This window comes from Lutra lutra, chromosome 9 (genome assembly GCF_902655055.1).
Source record: "Lutra lutra chromosome 9, mLutLut1.2, whole genome shotgun sequence".
Lineage (NCBI taxonomy): Eukaryota > Metazoa > Chordata > Mammalia > Carnivora > Mustelidae > Lutra > Lutra lutra.
Genome location: NC_062286.1, coordinates 73,380,115 through 73,400,857, shown reverse-complemented (window position 1 = coordinate 73,400,857; position 20,743 = coordinate 73,380,115). Strand labels below are relative to the sequence as shown.

At 41.9% G+C, this 20,743-nt stretch overlaps 1 protein-coding gene and 1 pseudogene across 1 annotated transcript; both read right to left on the bottom strand.

The window, feature by feature from the left end:
- Positions 1-828: 828 nt before the first annotated feature.
- LOC125109064 (RRP15-like protein) lies at positions 829-2,043 on the bottom strand. The gene has a single exon (XM_047745692.1). It carries the CDS (start codon positions 2,041-2,043, stop codon positions 1,210-1,212), a length of 834 nt encoding a protein of 277 aa, XP_047601648.1. The 3' UTR covers positions 829-1,209.
- Positions 2,044-15,287: 13,244 nt separating this feature from the next.
- On the bottom strand, positions 15,288-16,113 carry LOC125109833 (39S ribosomal protein L16, mitochondrial-like; annotated as a pseudogene).
- Positions 16,114-20,743: the final 4,630 nt, after the last annotated feature.

Genomic DNA, 20,743 nt, shown 5'->3' with positions numbered 1-20,743 from the left:
CCCAGGACCCTGGGATCATGACCTGAGCCAAAGGCAGAGGCTTAACCCACTGAGGTACCCAGGCACCCCTAAAAATGCATTTTCTAAGACCTCAAGAGTAGTCTGAAAGTATGGGACGGGATGACTTCCTTAGTGATACTCTAAGCATTTCCCCAGCAAAGACTAAATGCATCTTATCTGTAATAATCTGTTTCTGTGAGTCTGGCCTTTAAAACATATTATGGCATCAAGGAAAATTACTTGCATGTTGAACATCCTCAGTTTTTCCTGAATTTCCGAAATGAATAACTTTCCTGCATCAGCATCTTGCCCATTAACCAATGACAGGGTGCAGATCCCCTCCCCTTGCCAGGTGGTAACTGTAACCCCAGTGCTGGCTGTCTGGATGTCCTTCAGTCACCCAGTTTTTCTGAGATCATCTTATTTTAGTAAAGTTGTTAGTGCTGAAGTAGAATTGGGCTCACTTCTACTGAAATACCTGATGGGAAATCAACATCCTTGCAAAGATTTCCAGAGATGCTGAGTCCACCATATGTTGTAAAGGAATGCTCTTGTTGCTAGAAATATCCATCTCCAAATTTCTGCTGACCTTTCTTGATCCCCACTTTGCATTTCACCTCCCACAGCCGTCCCCTATTTTATATACCATGGGACCCAGCTAGATATTTTCTTTCCAACCCCTTCATTCTCCCAAATATTCTCATGACTCAAGGCAATGGCCAGAGCAGTCTTTTTTAATAGTTGGGAGCAAAGGAGGGGTTGTATAGACAACCACTTAATGCTGAATATTAGAATGCCTTATCTTTTTTTTTTTTTTTTAACATCAGGGAGTTCATTTTAATTATGAAAAGCACTGCATTTCTAGAAACTGTGATACTGGAACAAAATACCAATATCCATGACCAATACGTAAACGTATCTGGGCAAAATGTGCATCTCGCTAGTTAAGCAGAAATACTCCTTTTTACCTGTTTGAGAAACAATGCTTAAAATCATACAAGGTTTGAAAAACTTAATTTAACAAAGTTTTCACGAAAAGAGAAAACACCCAAGTTGGTAATAGTAAAAGTCTTTGGGCTTTCTTACAAATGATAGCTTCACAGCCACGTAACTCTGAGAGCACAGAGCATTTCGCTAGGAAAAATACAATGACTGTATGCTGTGTTTCCTCTACGGCCTTATGTATCCAAGTCGCTCCCAGACCCTGGCTCACTGGTTATCTGCGTCATCACTCTCTTTGTCCCAGTCTTTCATGGATGCTCCCATCATGAAATCATCACGTAAGATTGTCCATCCAGGGCCCTCTTCTGATTTCACTTCAGTCTGTTTGGCTTTCAAGTTCTTTCCAGTCAAACTTTTCTCATTTGTACTTGTATCCATCCCTCTCAGAACACTGATGAAATCTTTCTTGGAAACAGTCAATATCAACTTAGCACGTTTTCTAATAGAACTTCCAGCTTCTTTAACCTTTTCATCAACATTCTTTTGGTGCTTCTGCACGGCGTTAAATAACTGTACCACACCGCTTGTTGCAATTCTCTGAAGATTTCTCTCTGTTTCTTTGTCTTTGACAACATCTGGCTTTACTCTGCACATCATTTTCCATTCCCGCTTCTTATCAAGCTGTTTTCTCTTCTCTAGTCTCACTTGCTTTAACTTTTCTTTTTCCTTTTCCAGCTCTCTGTTTTTGACCAGAATAGTAGATTTACTTTTAGGAGTTTTCTTGTTAAGAATTTTAGCCATGGCATCCGCCCAGCCCACGTTAGTTCCAACTCTAGCTTCGGCTGTATGTTCATTTCCATTGCCACAGGGTTCAACTTCTTCTTCATTGTCAACTCCCACTGATTCATCATCTGAAGAAAAGTGATCCTTTTCTGATTCACAACTTCCTACAGAACCTCCACTGTCAGCAGCGTCTTTGCCCTCATCTTCCAACTCCGAAGCTAGAGCCCTAGCTACCATTTTCATCTTCTTCTTCTTCTTCAGCGAATTTTTCAGCTTTTTCCCTGCACCCACACGTGAGCCCCCCACAGCCACGGCCATGTTTCCTCTCCAGCAGAATGCCTTATCTTTAAATGCATATTGGCCTGTTTTCAAGACGGTGGAACATCTCATCACTTTTGCTTGTCCTTCTGTGATTCGGGGTTTCCTCTCTTCTTCCTTGATCCTCTTTTTCCTCTTTATTTTTAAAGCTTTATTTATTTAAGAGAGTGCACTGGTGCGGATGGGCAGAGGGAGAGAGAGAATCATAAGCAGGCTCCACACCCTGCTGAGAGCCCGATGTGGGGCTCGATCTCACAACCCTGAGATTATGACCTGAGCCCAAATCAAGAGTTGGATGCTTACCCGATTGAGCCACCCAGGTGCTTCTCTTTTTCCTCTTTAATTCAAAAGCTCCCAAGCTCCAAACCTACTGCCCAGTTTTCTGGGACAGTGGTTTTCCTATGTCTCTGTCCCCGTGGGGCCATGCAGCTACCCTATTGTCTTTTTAACCATACTGTGCCAAGAAGGGGCATGCCAGGATAAGACAATCTCTCTGGCTGAGAGGAACTCTTTTGTTAGCTTGCGCAACACTTGTTTTCTCTCCTGTCCAAGTAATTTACAACTTTCTCATTTAAAATAAATGTCAATTTAGCCAACTATAAAATCCATCTGAATGTTTGAAGTAAAACAGGAAACTCAAATATCTTTATTGTATTGAAGGTCCTTTGCACCATATCCTCCAAATTCTCCTAGGGCACGAGTACTGTTGCTTTCCTTTGCGTTCTGAGGTACACACGTGGAAATTTAAGAAGCACTGGTCTTCTACTTCACTTTTTTCGTAATAAAAATTTTCAAGCAAACACAAAAGTAAGTCACAAAAAAAGAGGATAATGAATTTTCATATTTATAACCCAGCTTCAATAATTATCAACATATGGCAAATCTTTTTTTTTTTTAATTTTATTTATTAGAGAGAGCATAAGCAAGGGGAGGAATAGGGAGAAGCAGACTCACCACTGAGCGGGGAGCTTCATGTGGGGCTCAGTCCCAGAGCCCCGAGATCATGACATGAGCCAAGTCAGACATTTAACTGGTGCCCCTCATCATATACCAATCTTGTCTCCGATATACCCCCATCATTCTCAGATATACCACCCCCTCCCACACTGGATTATTTTTGAATGAATTGCATACATCCTATTCTATCCATAAATAACGTCATTATGTGTATCTAAAAGATAAGGACAATTATCTAGACAGTGTTCAAATGTCCCCAGGCACCTCACAGAAGCCTTTTTACAGTTGTTGAGAAGTGCTGGGTCCAAACCTTGTCCCTGTTACAATCCACAAATGCACGTACCTCTCAAGTGCTTGCATGAGAGTAGTTGCCACTTGGTAAGGAAAAGGACATATTGTTTCTGGGCACCTGGGTGGCTCAGTGGTTAAGTGTCTTGCCTTCCACTCACGTTGTGATCTGGGTCCAACGGTTGAGCTCTCTGCTCAGCGGGGAGTCTGCTTCTGTCTCCCTCTCCCTCTGGCCCTCCACAGTGCTTGTTCTCTCTCTCTCTCAAATAAATAAAATCTTAAAAAAAAAAAAAAAAGAGGGACACCTGGGTGGTTCGGTTGGTTGGGTGGCTGCCTTTGGCTCAGATCATGATCCCAGAGTCCTGGGATTGAGTCCTGAATTGGGCTCCTTGCTCAGCAGGAAGCCTGCTTTTGTCTGCTCTGCCTGCTACTCCCCCTGCTTGTGCTCTCTCTGACAAATAAATAAATAAAATATTTTAAAAAAGAAAGATTGTTTCAAGACTAGTCCAGCTTTGGATTTCTTTTTGTTTTTAGGTTTTTTCTTATTTCTGAAGTAAGACATCTCTAGAATGGTGTTCTATTCTCTAGGCTAGTTGAATGGCATTTTTGGTTTGCTCCATAAGCAGGCTCATCCTTACAAGCAACTAACCAATGAACAACTTAATCATATACAAGGCCTTCTGGCCGGGGCCATCTGTCACTCAACAGCAGGGAAAGAACTTTGAACTCTTAGAAAATCTATGCCTTTAGGAGGAAAAAAGCTGTGCAAAGAAGGCCAGCGGAACTAGCTGTCTTCAGAGAAGGCTGGTCACCAGGTCAAGGCTACTTTACCTCCTGCAAAACTGGCCAGATGCAGCACACGGGAAGTCGAAGCAGTCCTGCTGAGTGGAACACACCCACTGTTTGCTGGGAGCTCCTGGCAGGCAGATACTGTCACGTTAACGCTGTGTCTGTCATGACTAGCCCCACAATAGCACACAGCAGACCCTTGAGAAGGTGGAGAGGCTCCAAAGGCAGACCAATGCCCTCATGCAACTGGGCAGGGATCCTGTGCACTGGAGGAATTGGGGGCTGGGGTGGAGGTGTGAGAGGTGGTAACAAGGGTGGGCAACTTGAATTGGGCAGGCCCGGGGAGCTGGGCATGGGGGTGCCCTGGGTCTCCAGCTCCTTGGGGCGAGGCACTTAGAGGTGAGATAGAGGTGCTAAGAGGATGACCAAAAAGATTCAATGACACAGTTTGCTTATTTTTAAAATGTACCCTGCTTTGGCTGAGCCTGCAACCAGATCCCCGTGGTCAGAATCCTGGAACATAAAGCCACACAACCGGTACTTGAGTTAAGTACTTTAACCTGTGGTGAAATGGGCTCTTGTGGGAAGCCCCCGGACCTGTCAGGATCAGGGTTAGGGGTTTGGGAAGGTGGGTCAGATTAGGCAAGGTAAAGACTGGGATTCTAAGACAGACACACAGGGGTAGTTAGTGGAGAGATGGACAGATGTATGGCAGTATGTCTGCCAATTCACCCAAATGAGATTGGTAATCAGTTAACTTACAGGCAGAATTAATAAGCTACAAGGATCATCCAAATTGTCCTCTGAGGACTAACTTTGTTGAAGGCCATGCTCCCCCTTTACTCATCCTCACAAAGAGGTGCAGGTCCAGATGAGGACTGAGAGTCTACCCTCGCTGAATCAGGAGCAGTGGTTGGTTGGTAGGAGATCAACAGGCAAGCAATCCGCCAAGATCTGGGCACAAAAAATATCAGGAGGAACACACCAAGGTGAATCAGAAGCTTGATTTACAAGGGATTATGGCAGAGCTGGAGCTGAAGAGCTGTGCCTTTATCAGACAAGGACTAGGTCACAAGAAAACATGGAGTATAAAATGAAAAAAGAGAAAGCTTCCAGGCCTGCTCCACACTGAATCAGTTAGCCTCAGAACCAGGGCTCCTGGTCATCATGCCTTGGCCTTGGATGCTTGGTTCTGGAGCATAGAGTGGAGATGGTGGGAATGAACCTGTAGGCAGGAGTTCCAGAGGTTATAGGATAAAGATAGAATTCCTGCAAGGTCAGGGATTTCAGTGCATCAAATGATGTGAGTTCTCAAATGGCCTGTATGTTTCTTTCTTTCTTTTTTATTTTTTTTTTAACATATAATGTATTATTTTCCCCAGGGCTACAGGTCTATGAATCATCAGGCTTACACATTCCACAGCACTCACCATAGCACCTACCCTCCACAATGTCCATACCCCAACCACCCTATCCCTACCCCTCCACCCCCAGCAACCCTCAGTTTGTTTCATGAGATTAAGAGTCTCTTATGGTTTATCTCTCTCCTGATCCCATCTTGTTTCATTTTTTCCCCTCCCTACTCCCCATGACCCCCTGCACTGCCTCTCAAATTCCTTATATCAGAGATATTATATGATAATTGTCTTTCTCTGATTGACTTATTTCACTCAGCATAATACCCTCTAGTTCCATCCATGTTGTTGCAAATGGCAAGATTTCATTTCATTTTTTTTTTTTAAGATTTTATTTATTTGACAGATCACCAGTAGGCAGAGAGAGGAAGGGAAGCAGGCTCCCTGCTGAGCAGAAAGCCCCATGCCGGGCTTGATCCCAGGACCCTGGGATCATGACCTGAGCTAAAGGCAGAGGCTTTAACTCACTGAGCCACCCAGGCACCCCAAGATTTCATTTCTTTTGATGGCTACATAGTATTCCCTTGCATATATATACAACATCTTCTTTATCCATTCATCTGTTGATGGATGGTTCTTTCCATAGTTGGCTATTGTGTACATTGCTGCTATAAACATTCAGGTGCATGTGCCCCTTCAGATCACTAGGAGTGATCTTTAGCTTTGTATCTTTAGGGTAAATACCCAGTAGTATGAATGCTGGGTTGTAGGGTAGCTCTATTTTCAACTTTTTGAGAAACCTCCATACTGTTTTCCAGAGTGGCTGCACCAGCTTGCATTCCAACCAACAGTATAGGAGGGTTCCCCTTTCTCTGCATCCATGCCAACATCTGTCATTTCCTGACTGGTTAATTTTAGCTATTCTGACTGGAGTGAGGTGGTATCTTAATGTGGTTTTGATTTGTATTTCCCTGATGCCCAGTGATATTGAGCACTTTTTCATGTGTCTGTTGGCCATTTGGATGTCTCCTTTGCAGAAATGTCTGTTCCTATCTTCTGCCCATTTCTTGATTGAATTATTTGTTCTTTGGGTGTTGAGTTTGATAAGTTCTTTATATATTTTGGATACTATTCCTTTATCTGATGTCATACGTGAATACCTTCTCCCATTCTGTCAGTTGTCTTTTGCTTTTGTTGACTGTTTCCTTTGCTATGCAAAAGCTCTTGATGAAGTCCCAATCGTTCATTTTTGCCCTTGCTTCCCTTGCTTTTGGCAATATTTCTAGGAAAAAGTTGCTGTGGCTGAGGTCAAATAGGTTGCTGCTTGTGTTCTCAAGGATTTTGATGGATTTCTGTCTCACATTGAGGTCTGTTATCCATTTTGGGTCTATTTGTGTGTGTGGTGTAAGGAAATGGTCCAGTTTCATTCTTCTGCATGTGGCTGTCCAATTTTCCCAACACCATTTGTTGAAGAGACCATCTTTTTTCCCATTGGACATTCTTTCCTGCTTTGTTGAAGATTAGTTGACCATAGAGTTGAGGGTCCATTCCTGGGTTCTATTCTGTTCCATTGATCTATGTGTCTGTTTTTGTGCCAGTACCATACTATCTTGATGATGACAGCTTTGTGACAGAACTTAAAGTCTAGCGTTGTGATGCTGCCAACTTTGGTTTTCTTTTTCAACATTCTTCTGCCTATTTGGGGTCTTGTTCCATATACATTTTAGGATTATTTGTTCCATTTCTTTGAAAAAAATTGATGGTATTTTGATAGGGATTGCGTTAAAGGTATAGATTGCTTTAGGTAGCATAGACATTTTCACAATATTTGTTCTTCCAATCCATGAGCATGGAATGTTTTTCCATTTCTTTGTGTCTTCCTCAATTTCTTTCACGAGTACCTTATAGTTTTCTGAGTACAAAATCTTTGCCTCTTTGTTTAGTTTTATTCCTAGGTATCTTATGGTTTTGGGTGCAATTGTAAATGGGATCAACTCCTTAATTTCTCTTTCTTCTGTCTTGTTGCTGGTGTATAGAAATGCAACTGATTTCTGTGTATTGATTTTATATCCTGACACTTTACTGAATTCCTGTCTGAGTTCTAGCAGTTTTGGAGTGGAGTCTTTTGGGTTTTCCACATAAAGTATCATATCATCTGCAAAGAGGGAGAGTTTGACTTCTTCTTTGCTGATTCAGATGCCTTTTATTTCTTTTTGTTGTCTGATTGCTGAGGCTAGGACTTCTAGTACTATGTTGAAAAGCATTGGTGACAGTGGACATCCTCGCCATTTCCTGACCTTAGGGGGAAAGCTCTGTTTTTTCCCATTGAGAATGATATTTGCTGTGGGGTTTTCATAGATGACTTTGATGATATTGAGGTATGTATCCTCTATCCCTACACTTTGAAGAGTTTTGATCAAGCAAGGATGCTGTACTTTGTCAAATGCTTTTTTAACATCTATTGAGAGTATCATATGTTCTTGTTCTTTCTTTTATCAATGTATTGTATCATATTGATTGATTTGCAGATATTGAACCAACCTTGCAGCCCAGGGATAAATGCCACTTGGTTGTGGTGAATAATCCTTTTAATGGACTGTTGGATATTATTGGCTAGCTTTTTGGTGAGAATTTTTGTATCCATATTCATCTACCCTATTGGTCTGTAATTCTCCTTTTTGATGGGGTCTTTGTCTGGTTTTGGGGTCAAGGTAATGCTGGCCTCATGAAATGAGTTTGGAAGTTTCCTTTCCATTTCTATTTTTTGGAATGGTTTCAGGAGAATAGGTATTAATTCTTTAACTGTTTGGTAGATTTTCCCTGGGAAGCCATCTGGCCCTGGGCTCTTGTGTGTTGGTAGATTTTTTATGACTGCTTCAATCTCCTTACTGGTTATGGGTCTGTTCAGGTTTTCTATTTAATCCTGGTTCAGTTTTGGTAGTTTATATGTCTCTAGAATGCATCCATTTCTTCAGAATTGTCAAATTTGCTAGTGTGTGGTTGCTCATAATATGCTCTTATCATTGTTTGTATTTCTTTGGTGTTGTTTGTGATCTCTCCTCTTTGATTCATGATTTTTATTAATTTGGGTCTTTTCTCTTTTCTTTTTGATAAGTCTTTATTAATTCTTTCTATGGACCAGCTCCTAGTCTCATTGATTTTTTTCTACTGTTCTTTTGGTTTCTATTTCATTGATTTCTGCTCTCATCTTAATTATTTCTCTTCTCCTGCTGGGTTTAGGCTTTTTTTGCTGTTCTTTTTCCAGCTCCTTTAGGTGTAGGGTTAGGTTGTGTACTTGAGACCTGTCTTGTTTCTTGAGTAAGTCTTATATTGCTATATGCTTTTCTCTCAGTACCGTCTTTGCTGTGTCCCAACGATTTTGAACAGTTGTGCTTTCATTTTCATTTGTTTCCATGAATTTTTTTAGTTCTTTAATTTCCTGGCTGACCCATCCACTCTTTAATAGGATGCTCTTTAGCCTCCATGTATTTGAGTTCTTTCCAACTTTCCTCTTGTGATTGAGTTCTAGCTTCAGACCATTGTGGTCTGAAAATACGTATGGAATGATCCCAATCTTTTGGTACCAGTTGAGACCTAATTTGTGACCGAGGATGTAATCTATTCTGGAAAATGTTCTATGTGCACTAGAGAAGAATGTGTATTCTGTTGCTTTGGGATGGAATGTTCTAAATATATCTGTGATGTCCATCTGGTCCAGTCATTTAAAGCCTTTATTCCCTTATTGATCTTTTGCTTACATGATCTGTCCATTTCGGGGGTGGGGGTGGGGGTGTTAAAGTCCCCTACTATTATTGTATTATAGTTGATGTGTTTCTTTCATTTTGCTATAAATTGGTTTATATATTGGCTGCTCCCATGTTATGGGCATAGATATTTAAAATTGTTAGATCTTCTTGTTGGACAGACCCTTTAAGTATGATATAGTGTCCTTCCTCATCTCTTACAATGGTCTTTTGCTTAAAATCTAATTTATCTGATATAAGGATTGCGATCCCAGCTTTCTTTTGATGTCCATTAGCATGGGAAATTGTTTTCCACCCCCTTACGTTAAATTTGGAGTTATCTTTGGGTCTAAAATGAGTTTCTTGCAGACAGCATATCAATGGGTCTTGTTTTTTTTTTTTGTTTGTTTTTGTTTTGTTTTTAATCCATTCTGATACCGTGTGTCTTCTGACTGGTGCTTTTTAGCCCATTTACATTCAGGGTAACTATTCAAAGATATGAATTTGCTGCCTTTTTTTTTGCCTGTAAGGTGACTGTTACCGTATATTGTCTCTGTTCTTTTCAGGTCTGTTACTCTGAGGCTCTCTCTTTGCTTAGAGGACCCCTTTCGACATTTCCTATAGGGCTGGTTTGGTGTTTGCAAATTCTTTTAATTTTTGTTTGTCTTGGAAGGTTTTTATCTCTCCTTCTATTTTCAATGACAGCCTAGCTGGATATAGTATTCTTGGCTGTATATTTTTCTTGTTTGGTGCTGTGAATATATCATGCCAGTCCTTTATGGCCTGCCAGGTCTCTGTGGATAGAAGTATATGTTACAGACCTCTTGTAGGTTCTAAACCTCTTGTTCCAAGCTGCTTTCAGGATTTTCTCTTTGTCACTGAGACTTGTAAGTTTTACTATTAGATGATGGGGTGTGGACCTATTTTTACTGATTTTTGAGGGGGATTCTCTGTGCCTCCTGGATTTTGATGCTTGTTCCCTTTGCCAAATTAAGGAAATTCTCTGCTATAATTTGTTCCAATATATCTTCTGCCCCCCTCTCTCTTTCTTCTTCTTCTGGGATCCCAATTATTCTAATATTGTTTCATCTTATGGTATCACTTATCTCTTGAATTCTCCCCTCGTGGTCCAGTAGTTGTCTCTCTTTTTCTCAGCTCCTTTATTCTCCATCATTTGGTCTTCTATATCACTAATTCTCTCTTCTGCCTCATTTATCCTAGTAGTAAGAGCCTCCATTTTTTAATTGAACCTCATTAATAGCTTTTTTTTTATTTCAATGAGGTTAGATTTTAGTTCTTTTAGTTCTCCAGAAAAGGATTTTATTTCTCCAGAAAGGGATTCTCTAAATATCTTCCATGCTTTTTTCAAGCCCAGCTAGAATCTTGATAATCATCATTCTGAAATTTTTTTAAAGATTTCATTTATTTATTTGACAGAGATCACAAGTAGGCAGAGAGGCAGGCAGAGAGAGAAGAAGGGAAGCAGGCTCCCTGCTGAGCAGAGAGCCCTATGCAGGGGTCTATCCCAGGACCCTGGGATCATGACCCAAGCTGAAAGCAGAGGCTTTAACCCTCTGAGCCACCTAGGTGCCCCGATAATTGTCATTCTGAACTCTAGTTCTGGCATATTACTAATGTCCATATTGATTAGGTCCCTAGCTGTTGATACTGCCTCTCGTTCTTTTTTTTTCTTTCTTTCTTTCTTCTTCTTCTTCTTCTTTTTTTTGCGGTGAGTTTTTCTACCTTGTCATTTTACCCAGATAAAAGTAGATGAATGAGAGAACAAAATACTAAAAGGGTAGCAATGATCCCAGAAGAATATATAGTACCCAAATCAAAAGAGACCCAAAAGCAGGGGGAGAAGATAAGGGACAAAAAAGGAAAGAAAAAAAAAATATATATATTAGATTGGTGAATAGAACAGAGCCACACACTTGATTTTGGATGTATTTTCATCTGTTAGAAGAAACTACCTCCCAAAATTTTAAAGAAAGAAAAACTTAAATATATACAAAAATAAGGGTAAACACAATGAAGGGATGAAGTATGACTGTAAAGATGAAACTTAAAAAGATTCTTAAAAAGGAATTGATAAGAAGTTGGTTGAAAAAAAAAAAAGAGAGGAAAGAATGTGATCAGGCTGGAGACTAGAACAAAGCCATGTGCTAGATTTAGGGTATATTTTGATCTATTAGAAGAAATTGTATCCCAAAATTTTTTAAAAAATAGCTTTATCATTTATTTATTCATTTATTTTTTTAAAGATTTTATTTATTTATTTGACAGAAAGAGACACAGTGAGAGAGGGAGCACAAGCAGTGGGAGTGGGAGAAGGAGAAGCAGACTTCCCGTGGAGCAGGAAGTCTGATACAGGGCTCAATCCCAGGACCCCAAGAAGATGACCTGAGCCAAAGGCAGACACTCAATGACTGAGACACTCAGGCACCCCCGTATCCCAAAATTTTAAAGACAAAAAAAAAAAAAACAACCCTATATGTATACAAAAAAAAAAAAAAAAAAAGGTTAGATACACTGAAGGAATAAAATATGACTATAAAAATGGAAATTTTAAAAGATTTTTTAAAAAAGGTATTGATAAGATGAAATAGTTTAAAAATGTCAAAATAGGAAAGGAAAAATTTTAAAAATGGAATAAGAAAAAAAATTAATAAAAATTTAACTTTGAAAGACTAAAGGATTATGGGAAAAAAGCCATGAATTCTATGTGTTGCTTTCCCCTAGCTTTGGAGTTCTGCAGTTCTCACTGATTGGTGAACTTGGTCTTGGCTGGATGTTCCTGCTGATCTTCTGGGGGAGGGGCCTGTTTTGTGAGATTCTCAGTTGTCTTTGCCCAAGGGGGAATTGCACCGCCTTTGCCTGGGGCAAGTCTAAGTAATCTGTGCAGTTTCGGTCTTGGGAGTTTTGTTCCCTGAACGCTTTCCGTAGAGCTTTGTGGATGGAAGTGAAAATGGTGGCCTCCCCATCTCTGGCTCCATAGGAATGGAGTGTTCAGTGCCCCAGTGTTCAGAGAGCCATCAGAGAAAAGCAGTTAATCCCTCCTGTCTTCCTCGCCTGCAACTGCACTCCATGCTTACCCAGCCTGTGACCGAGCATTTCTATCCCTGCTGCATGGCCCATTTGGAGTCTCCAAGCCCAGCAGATTCCTACTACGTACTCCTACACCACTCCTCCTCAAGGAGGAAGGTGAGTCTCCCCAGATCTGCTACTTGTGGCGACCCTGCTCAAAGTGCAGTGTCCTGACTGTGCCTTATATCACAGTTTAAGGTAACTCTGAGCTGAGAGCCCACTGCTCTGCTCTGTCTCTGCAGGTGGCTTCCCTCTTCCAATACCTGGGAGCTCTGCCACACTCAACAACCCTGGTCTTTCTGGGACCCCATGGGTCCTGAGGCCACACTGTCCCCATGAGGGCTCCACTCCCCCCACTTAGCCTCTGGAGTGACATCCCTCAGTGGAGCAGACTGCTAAAAGTTCCAATTTTGTGCTCTGCTGCTCTATCACTTGCCAGGAACAAGAGATAGGAAGGAGACCTCCCCCATGGTCTCTCTTCCCGTAAATTGCTTCAGATTCACTACTTTGCATGTCCTACCTTCTGGAAACTGGTTGATTTTTCTGTTCCTAGAATTGCTGCTCTTCTTCTCTTCTGTCTCCTTTTCAGTTTTTAAGTGTTCAGAATCGTTTGATAACTATCTAGCTGAACTCCTGGGACCAGATGATATTTAGATCTAGTCCTCTGCCATCCTGCTCCTCCTCAAATGGCCTGTATATTTCTTAGACAAGTCCAGTTGCTGAATGGAGCTTTGTTCTCTGGATAATGCTTTTTGTGGTACATGGGAGGGTGTTGAAAAGCCCTGGTCTCTTCCAGGGAGAGACTTCCAAGTAACAGATCTCAGGAGATTTTATTTCCTCTCTGACCCCAGAACTCTATGTACATGTCCCTGTCATATGCTTCCTTAGCCTGTGGACACGGCACTATCATAGTGTGATGTAGTGGCCCATTTCCTGGTCCATGTGCCCCCCTGTTTGCATTTAACTGTTGTGAATTGGTGTACCGAATGAGTCGGAATGTGATGTTCTTTGTATAGCTGTAGAGTGTTGAGATTACTTATAAAATACCTAATGAAACTTTTCACCCTTGGATAGCCAAAAGAAAGTATTATGTGGAAAACAACTGACAAATTGTCTAACTTGGTTTGGTGTGAAGCAACATTCAGTGTTCAAACCAATCCCAAGGGGAACCTGGACAACCCAAATATCGTGACAGGGTAGGACTGCCAAAGGGGAAATTTATTTATTTATTTATTTATTTATTTATTTATTTATTTATTTATTTTAGAGATTATATTTATTTATTTGACACACAGAGAGAGACAGATCACAACTAGGCAGAGAGGCAGGCAGAGAGAGGGGATGAAGCAGGCTCCCTACTGAGCAGAGCCCGAGGCGAGGCTCGATCCCAGGCCTCTGAGATCATGACCTGAGCTGAAGGCAGAGACTTAATCTTTACACTGAGCCACCCAGGGCCCAAAGCTATGTTTTTTTTTTTTTTTCTTTAAGGTTTTATTTATTTTGTGTACAGAGAGAGACAGAGTGATAGAGGGAATAGAAGCAGGGGGAGTGGGAGAGGGAGAAGCAGGCTTCCCACTGATCAGGGAGTCCCATGCAGGGCTCGATCCCTGGACCCTGGGATCATGACATGAGGCAAAGACAGACACTTAACAACTGAGCCACCCAGGCGCCCCCAAAGGGGAAATTTATAGCTAAATGCCTATATTAGATAAGAAGGAAGATCTCAAAGCAATTACCTAAACTTTCACTTTAAGAAAGTAAGAAAAAAAAAAGGAACTAAGCCCAACAGAAGCAGAAGATGAAATCATAAAGATATGAGTGGAAATAAAGTAGAAATCCAATAGAAAAATGTAACAAATGGAACATTGTTTCTTTGAAAAGATCAAAAAAATAGACAAACTTATAGCTTGACTGGCCAAGAGAAGAAAGAAAGAGAAAAGACACAAATTATTGAAATCAGGAATAAAATAGGAACATTATTACCAACTTTACAGAAATGAAAAGAATTATAAGGAAATACTTGAACAACAGTATGCCAATAAATTAGTTAACCCAGATGAAATGGAAACTTCCCTAGAGAGACATGAATTACTGAAACTCACTCAAGAAGAAAACAGAAAGGGGTCCCTGGGTGGATCAGATGGTTAAGCATCTGCTTTTGGCTCAGGTCATGATCCCAGTGTCCTGGGATCAAGCCCCACACTGGGCTCCCTGCTCAGCCAGAAGTCTGATTTTTCCTCTCCCTCTGCCTCCTACTCTGCCTACTTGTATGTTCTCTCTCTCTCCCTCTGGCAAATTAATAAATATGATATTTTTTTAAAAAGAGAAGAATATAGAAAATAAATGTGTGAACATTAACATTTTTTTTCTGGAAGAATATTTTTTAGAGCAGTTTTAGGTTAACAGCAAAATAGAGAGGAAGGGCCAGAGACTTCCCACATACCCTCTGTCCCTACACATGCTTCCCCTATCATCAACATTCCCCCAGAGTGGGACATTTGTGAGAACTGATGAGTTTACACTAACAGGTCATAATCACCCAAAATATGTAGTTTATATTATCACTCTTGGAGTTGTACATTCTCTAGGGTTGGACAAATTTATAACGACATGTATCCATCATGATAGTATCATGCAGAGTATCTTCACTGTCCCCAAATCCTCTGCGGTCTGCTTAATAATCCCTTTATTCCACACTGACCCCCAGTAACATTGATTTTTTTTTTTTTTTTACAATTTATTTATTTGATTGAGAGAGAGAGAGAGAGAGAGAGCTGGGGAAGAAGCAGGGAGAGAGAGGGAGAGAATCCTCAAGCAGACTCCCTTTTGAGTGCAGAACCCAATGGGGTTTCCATCCCAGGACCCTGGGATCATGACCCGAGCTGAAGGCAGAGGCTTTAACCCACTGAACCACCACCTTGGTTAGATTTCTAGAGCTACCCGCAGACTTTAAGGGTAGGGCAAGGGGAAGAAAAAGGTAGATTCTTTCTCCGTAGCCTCTTTACATGTATTTCTCACGTTCTCACTACCCATGTGTAGACATCCAGGGCTTGCCCCTGTCCTGCCTCTTCTGGGTCAAGTCATATGGGCTCGGGAATTTCTGTATCCCCAGCGTATTGGCAGTGGCTCTCCACTCAAACAAAGGTCCAGGGGTTTGGTTGTTCTGTTTTTATTTCTCTTAATCTTTTTGCAGCTTCTCTAGAGTCTCATGGTTCATGGCCCTTGCCAGGTAGGCCAACAAGCTTGATGAGGAAACATTGTTATCTCTGAGTTCACCATCCCCACCCATCTCTACTGTAAGACTGCCAGCCTTCCTTCATGGGAGCCATGCAGTGACCAATGGCACGTTGGCCTCCCTACCATGGGCTGCCCCACACCCTTGCAGGTGATGAACTTGAAAGGTACTGGTACTCTCTATCAGGCAAACACATTCTCGGTGTCCAGAGAGCGGTGAACTGTCAGGTGCAGCCTTTCAAACTGTCCCCTGTGGAGGTAACCACCACCCAGTGCCAAGATGGCAAAACTGCCTTCTGTGAATTCAGGAGCTTTAGCAGAAGGTTGCCAATGGCACTCAAGTATTGAGGTTTTCGTCTTCCTTTTGGCACGGTGGTGCCCTTTCAACAAATCTAAGCATGGGCTTTTGAGGAATGGAAGCATCCTCAAAAGTTGGCAGCAGGAACAGCGGCGTTAGGCCAGTGCTGGTGGGCAGGGCTGCCCCCAGATCAGACAGCGGTGCTCACAGGAATGCTGCCCTGGCACAAGCCAGCAGCCACCGCATGGCCACGTGGGTCAGGGTGGCTGCAACCGCCTCCACCACGGAAAAGGGTGGTGCCCCAGATCCACACTGGCATTCGCCCAAGCCTGCTGGTATTACTGTGATTTAATTTGCATTTCCTGGGGTGCCTGGGTGGCTCAGTCGGTTAAGCAGCTGCCTTAGCCGCAGGTCATGATCCCTGGGTCCTGGGATTGAGCCCCATGTGGGTCTCCAGGCTCTGCAGGGAACTTGCTTCTCCTCTCCCCTGCTCGTGCTCTCTCTCTTGTTCTCAAATAAATAAATAAGTAAAATCTTTTCAAAAAGTGAATTGCTGTTCTCTTTAAAAAATAATAATTTGCATTTCCTGATGACTTATGATGTTGAGAATCTTTTCATATGCTTCTTTGCTACCTTCTTAGATGAGGTATCTCTTAAGGTCTTTGGCCCATTTTTTTAATCAGTTGTTTTCTTACTGAGTTTTAAAAATTTTCTGTGTATTTTGGATAATAGTCCTTTATCAGGGGTGTCTTTTGCCATTGTTTTCTCTCTCTCTGTGGCTGGTCTTCTCATTCTCTTGAAGTCGTCTTTTGCAGAGCAGATGGTGTTCATTTTAGTGAAGTCCAGCTTGTCAGTTATTTCTTTCACTGATCATGGCTTTGGGGTTGTATCCAAAAGTTATCACAGACCCCAAGGCTACCCACATCCTCTCCTGTGTTTTCTTCTAGGAGTTTTACAGTTTCGTGTTTCACATTTAGACCTGTGACCCATTTTGAGTTTATTTTTGTGAAGGGTGTGGTATCTGTGTCTAGGTTGTTTTGTTTTGTTTCACACATGGAAGAATATTTTCCTTTTAAGAAGAGTTTTTCTTTTAAAATGTGTTCAGTGCTGGTACAGACAAAGTACTGATAAGCACAAAAGAGGAAAACAACCCTATGACCTGAAGATAACGGATACGGTTTTGCTGTGAAATCTTCAGACATGTGCACGTCTGCAGGAATGTCACGGGAGGTTAAAATGGGGCTCCTTGTGCACACTTCTGTCTGAAGCCCTAAAAGTCGATTATACTACAATAAGTAGCCAAGGACCCCATGTCCCAAATATCCTAATTAAGGTGTTATGACTTCTATTCAACCGACACAGGGTAAACTGAGAGATTATGAAACGGGCTCTGCCAGCTTGGAGCAATCCCCTCTCTAGTCTCACAGTGAGGTCTGAAGAGCAGTGAGAGAAAATTCTGCCAAGAACGTTGTTGATGGGCTGGATCCCATGCCACTTCCCAACGGGAGAGGAGGGCAGTCCCTAACCCCAAGGCAAGTGAGGGACCCTTGAGGGTCAGAGAGCAGGGAGAATGTGTGCCTCCTCGAGTTTGGGGACTGGTGCCTGCCTTTTGCCAAGAGATGCCCACAGGTAAGAGACTGTAGCTGTGCCTCAGTCTGCCCAACAACAAGGAGAAAGAAGGACTGCCCTCCTCAGTGAAGGGCAAAGATGTGTAACCTTTACCAGAGGCTGTAGGACTCTGAGGAGGGAGCTGGCCTGGGTTGCTGGAAAGGGGAACCACACTGCAGGACTCCTGAGTGGGAGGACAAAGGGCCCAAAGGAGAAAGTCAGCATAAGGAAGAATGCTGGAGACCACATGGGCTGAGAAAAGAACGGGAAGCTTCCAGCTATGAGAGGGACAACATTGTCCACAGAAAATCTTGGGAGCAGCCTGTAAAAACACCTGTCAGATAAAAGAGGCTGCAAAGGTCTGTGTGGCCAACCACAGCAGCCAATGATGGTCCAGGACTCTGCCTGCTATTGAAGGCTGCCCTTCCCTCAATCTCCCCCAGGCTCCACCTCCCTACCCCCACCCCCCACCGTGGAGGGGTCAAAGGCAAAGGGAAGAAGAGCAGCTCTGAGAAAAAACCCTTCCATGATTCTGAGCTCAGAGCAGTTCAGCCTGAAGGAGAAGACTCCCTTCGAGTAGAGAGAAGTTCAGACTGGACTGGATGTTTTAATTCTCAAAGTAAGAATGCCTACCTGACTGCAAGAGACCGGAAATACTGAGAACTGCCTGAGATTTCATCCACGGTCCCCAGAAGGACAAATCCGCAGATCGGGTTTCACGGAAATGTGGGAGAAGAAAACAGTTGCTTTATTATTGCACTTGTGCCTGTGTTGGTCAACAGAATGGTAATGAATATAAAAATTATTTTTAAACAAGCATTGGATCATATTAGATTCTTACTTATATCAATAAAATGACTAATGTATGTAAAGCTCCTAAGTGCCTTAGTGTGTTATCTACTAAGTGCCTTAGTGTGTTATTGACTATTATCATCGTTATTAATTATTTTGTAACCAGCCTTTTTTCATTTAATGATATATCCTAAATGTATTTTCATGTCAATAAATATAATTAAAGTGCACAGTCAGAATGTGAGATCCATGCTGTCTGTTTATGCAGTAATGTATCCTATTTACAACAGGGCCCAGCATATAGTAAGTAATTGATACATAATTGTTAAATGAATAATTTCAAATGGATGCTGTGTTATTGTATGGGATGTACTGTAGTCACTGATCTTTTATTATTGGTTAGAAAACATTGCAAACAGCCACATCTAGGTGCTTTCGTGGTTATAAATCAGCCTCTAAAAATACCCTTGTTTTGTACCTTTGTGTATGTCCTTAATAATTTTCTTGGTATAAATTCTTAGAAGAAGAATTGCAGGGTCAAAGGGTATAAACGTTTCATCAAAACTGAAAATTCCTGCCAAATTGTCCTCTGGAGGGATTTTGAGGCTAAGGAAGAACTAGGAATTTCCAAGTACAGAGATGATTATTTTTTTTTATCTTTGCATATCTCTAGATATTTCCCAGTTCCAAGAGTTTTGGCATGGCTTCAACGCAAGAAGGTTTTCTGCAAGGTTGAAAATAAAAACATATTTCAAGAACTTATTCTAGGGCATAGTTGACTGAGTGAAATGGAAGGAAAAATAGAACATTTGGTAATAGAAGTGTGGAGAGTAACTCCTGAGCCCAGTCAGCTTGGAAGAGCATGGATTCATCTCCAAGCATCACAAAGATGACAGGTCAAAATGTCACTATTTATTGAGCACCTAAGTATGGCACTGCACTAACCACTTTGGAGTGCAGTGGCCTGTGGCTGCCATCTCTCGCTCTCCTCCCACCGTTCCCCATGTCCAGGCTATCAGCTCTTCAGGGAAGAGCCGTTGTTGGCTTCAACTTGCATCCCTGGCATGCAGCAGGAGAAAGGCTGTAGATGCAATACATGTTTGTAAGATGGAACAAAACTCTTCTAGGAAAATTCCAGAGGGGTTGGCACAAACTCTGAAAAGCAAACACACATACATACATTTGAATGATGAATATCAAATGTGAGAAACTAAACCACTGTCATCTTGGGCTCTCACACTAGAAGCTCTGGCAGATTTGGGGTCTTGAGCCCCTTCTCAGATTGGTCTGCTGTCCCCAAATTTGCTCAGTAAAAGCATCTAGTCAGAACTGATCATTGTGGAGCACCTGGGTGGCTCAATGGGTTAAAGCCTCTGCCTTCATCTCAGGTCATGGTCCCAGGGTCCTGGGATCGAGCCCTGCATCGGGCTCTCTGCTCCCAGGAGAGCCTGCTTCCTCCTCTCTCTATCTGCCTACTTGTGATCTCTGTCAAATAAATAAAAATCTTGGGCTCCTGGGTGGCTCAGTGGGTTAAAGCCTCTGCCTTCAGCTCAGGTCATGGTCCCAGGGTCCTGGGATCGAGGCCCACATTGGGCTCTCTGCTCAGCAGGGAGCCTGCTTCCTCCTCTCTCTCTGACTGTCTCTCTGCCTACTTGTGATCTCTCTCTCTGTCAAATAAATAAATAAAATCTTTAAAAAATAAATGAATAAATGAATAAATAAATAAATAAATAAAAATCTTAAAAAAAAAAAAAGAACTGCTCATTGTCATGAGTCTTCACTGTGCTCCCTTGGGTGAAATGACAGACAAGAATGGAAGCCATCAGAAGCTTGAGACCTTGAGCCAAAGAACTCAAAAGGTTGAAAGCTTCTCTTAGGATCTGTGTGTTGAATCTGCCTTTGGGGTTTTGGCAGGTTCCCTGGATATTGTTGGTGGGTGAGAGAGATAGTAAGGCAGGTGCTGTTGACTGTCTACCCAATGTCTGTTCACTCCTGCTTCTTTACCATAGAACCCAATATTATTATTAGAGACAGCAAAGCATCTAACTAAAAAATTATATTTCCAGGCCTGCTTTGAGGATGGATAAAAAGGGAGTTGTTGGATGGGACTTCTAGAAACATTCCTAAAGGAGATTTATCCATCTTCCTGACTTCCTTTCTTCTTTCTTCTTCATACCCAGATCACAGACACAATAGCTGGAGCTCCAGCAGCCACTTTGCAGCCATGAACTTGAGGTTGAAAATCAATACTAGGGATGTAAAGCAGAAAGAATAGGAGACTTGAACAAAGCAGCCCAACACTGCCTGCTTTCAGCTTTAGTTTACTTGAGAGAGAAACAAACCCCTATTTGTTTAACTACTGTCACTTAAGGATTCTGTTACTAGAGGCTAAAGGTAATTGCTAAGGGAATGATGACCTATGGGGTGAAGGGCCCAGTAGTACCCCCAGGAGTATTTTGCAAATTTTGGCGAGGGGAGGTATATTTTTTGTTGCCACAATATATGGCACTGCTTGTATTTAGTTGACAGGAGTCTGAGATTTCTTGTCC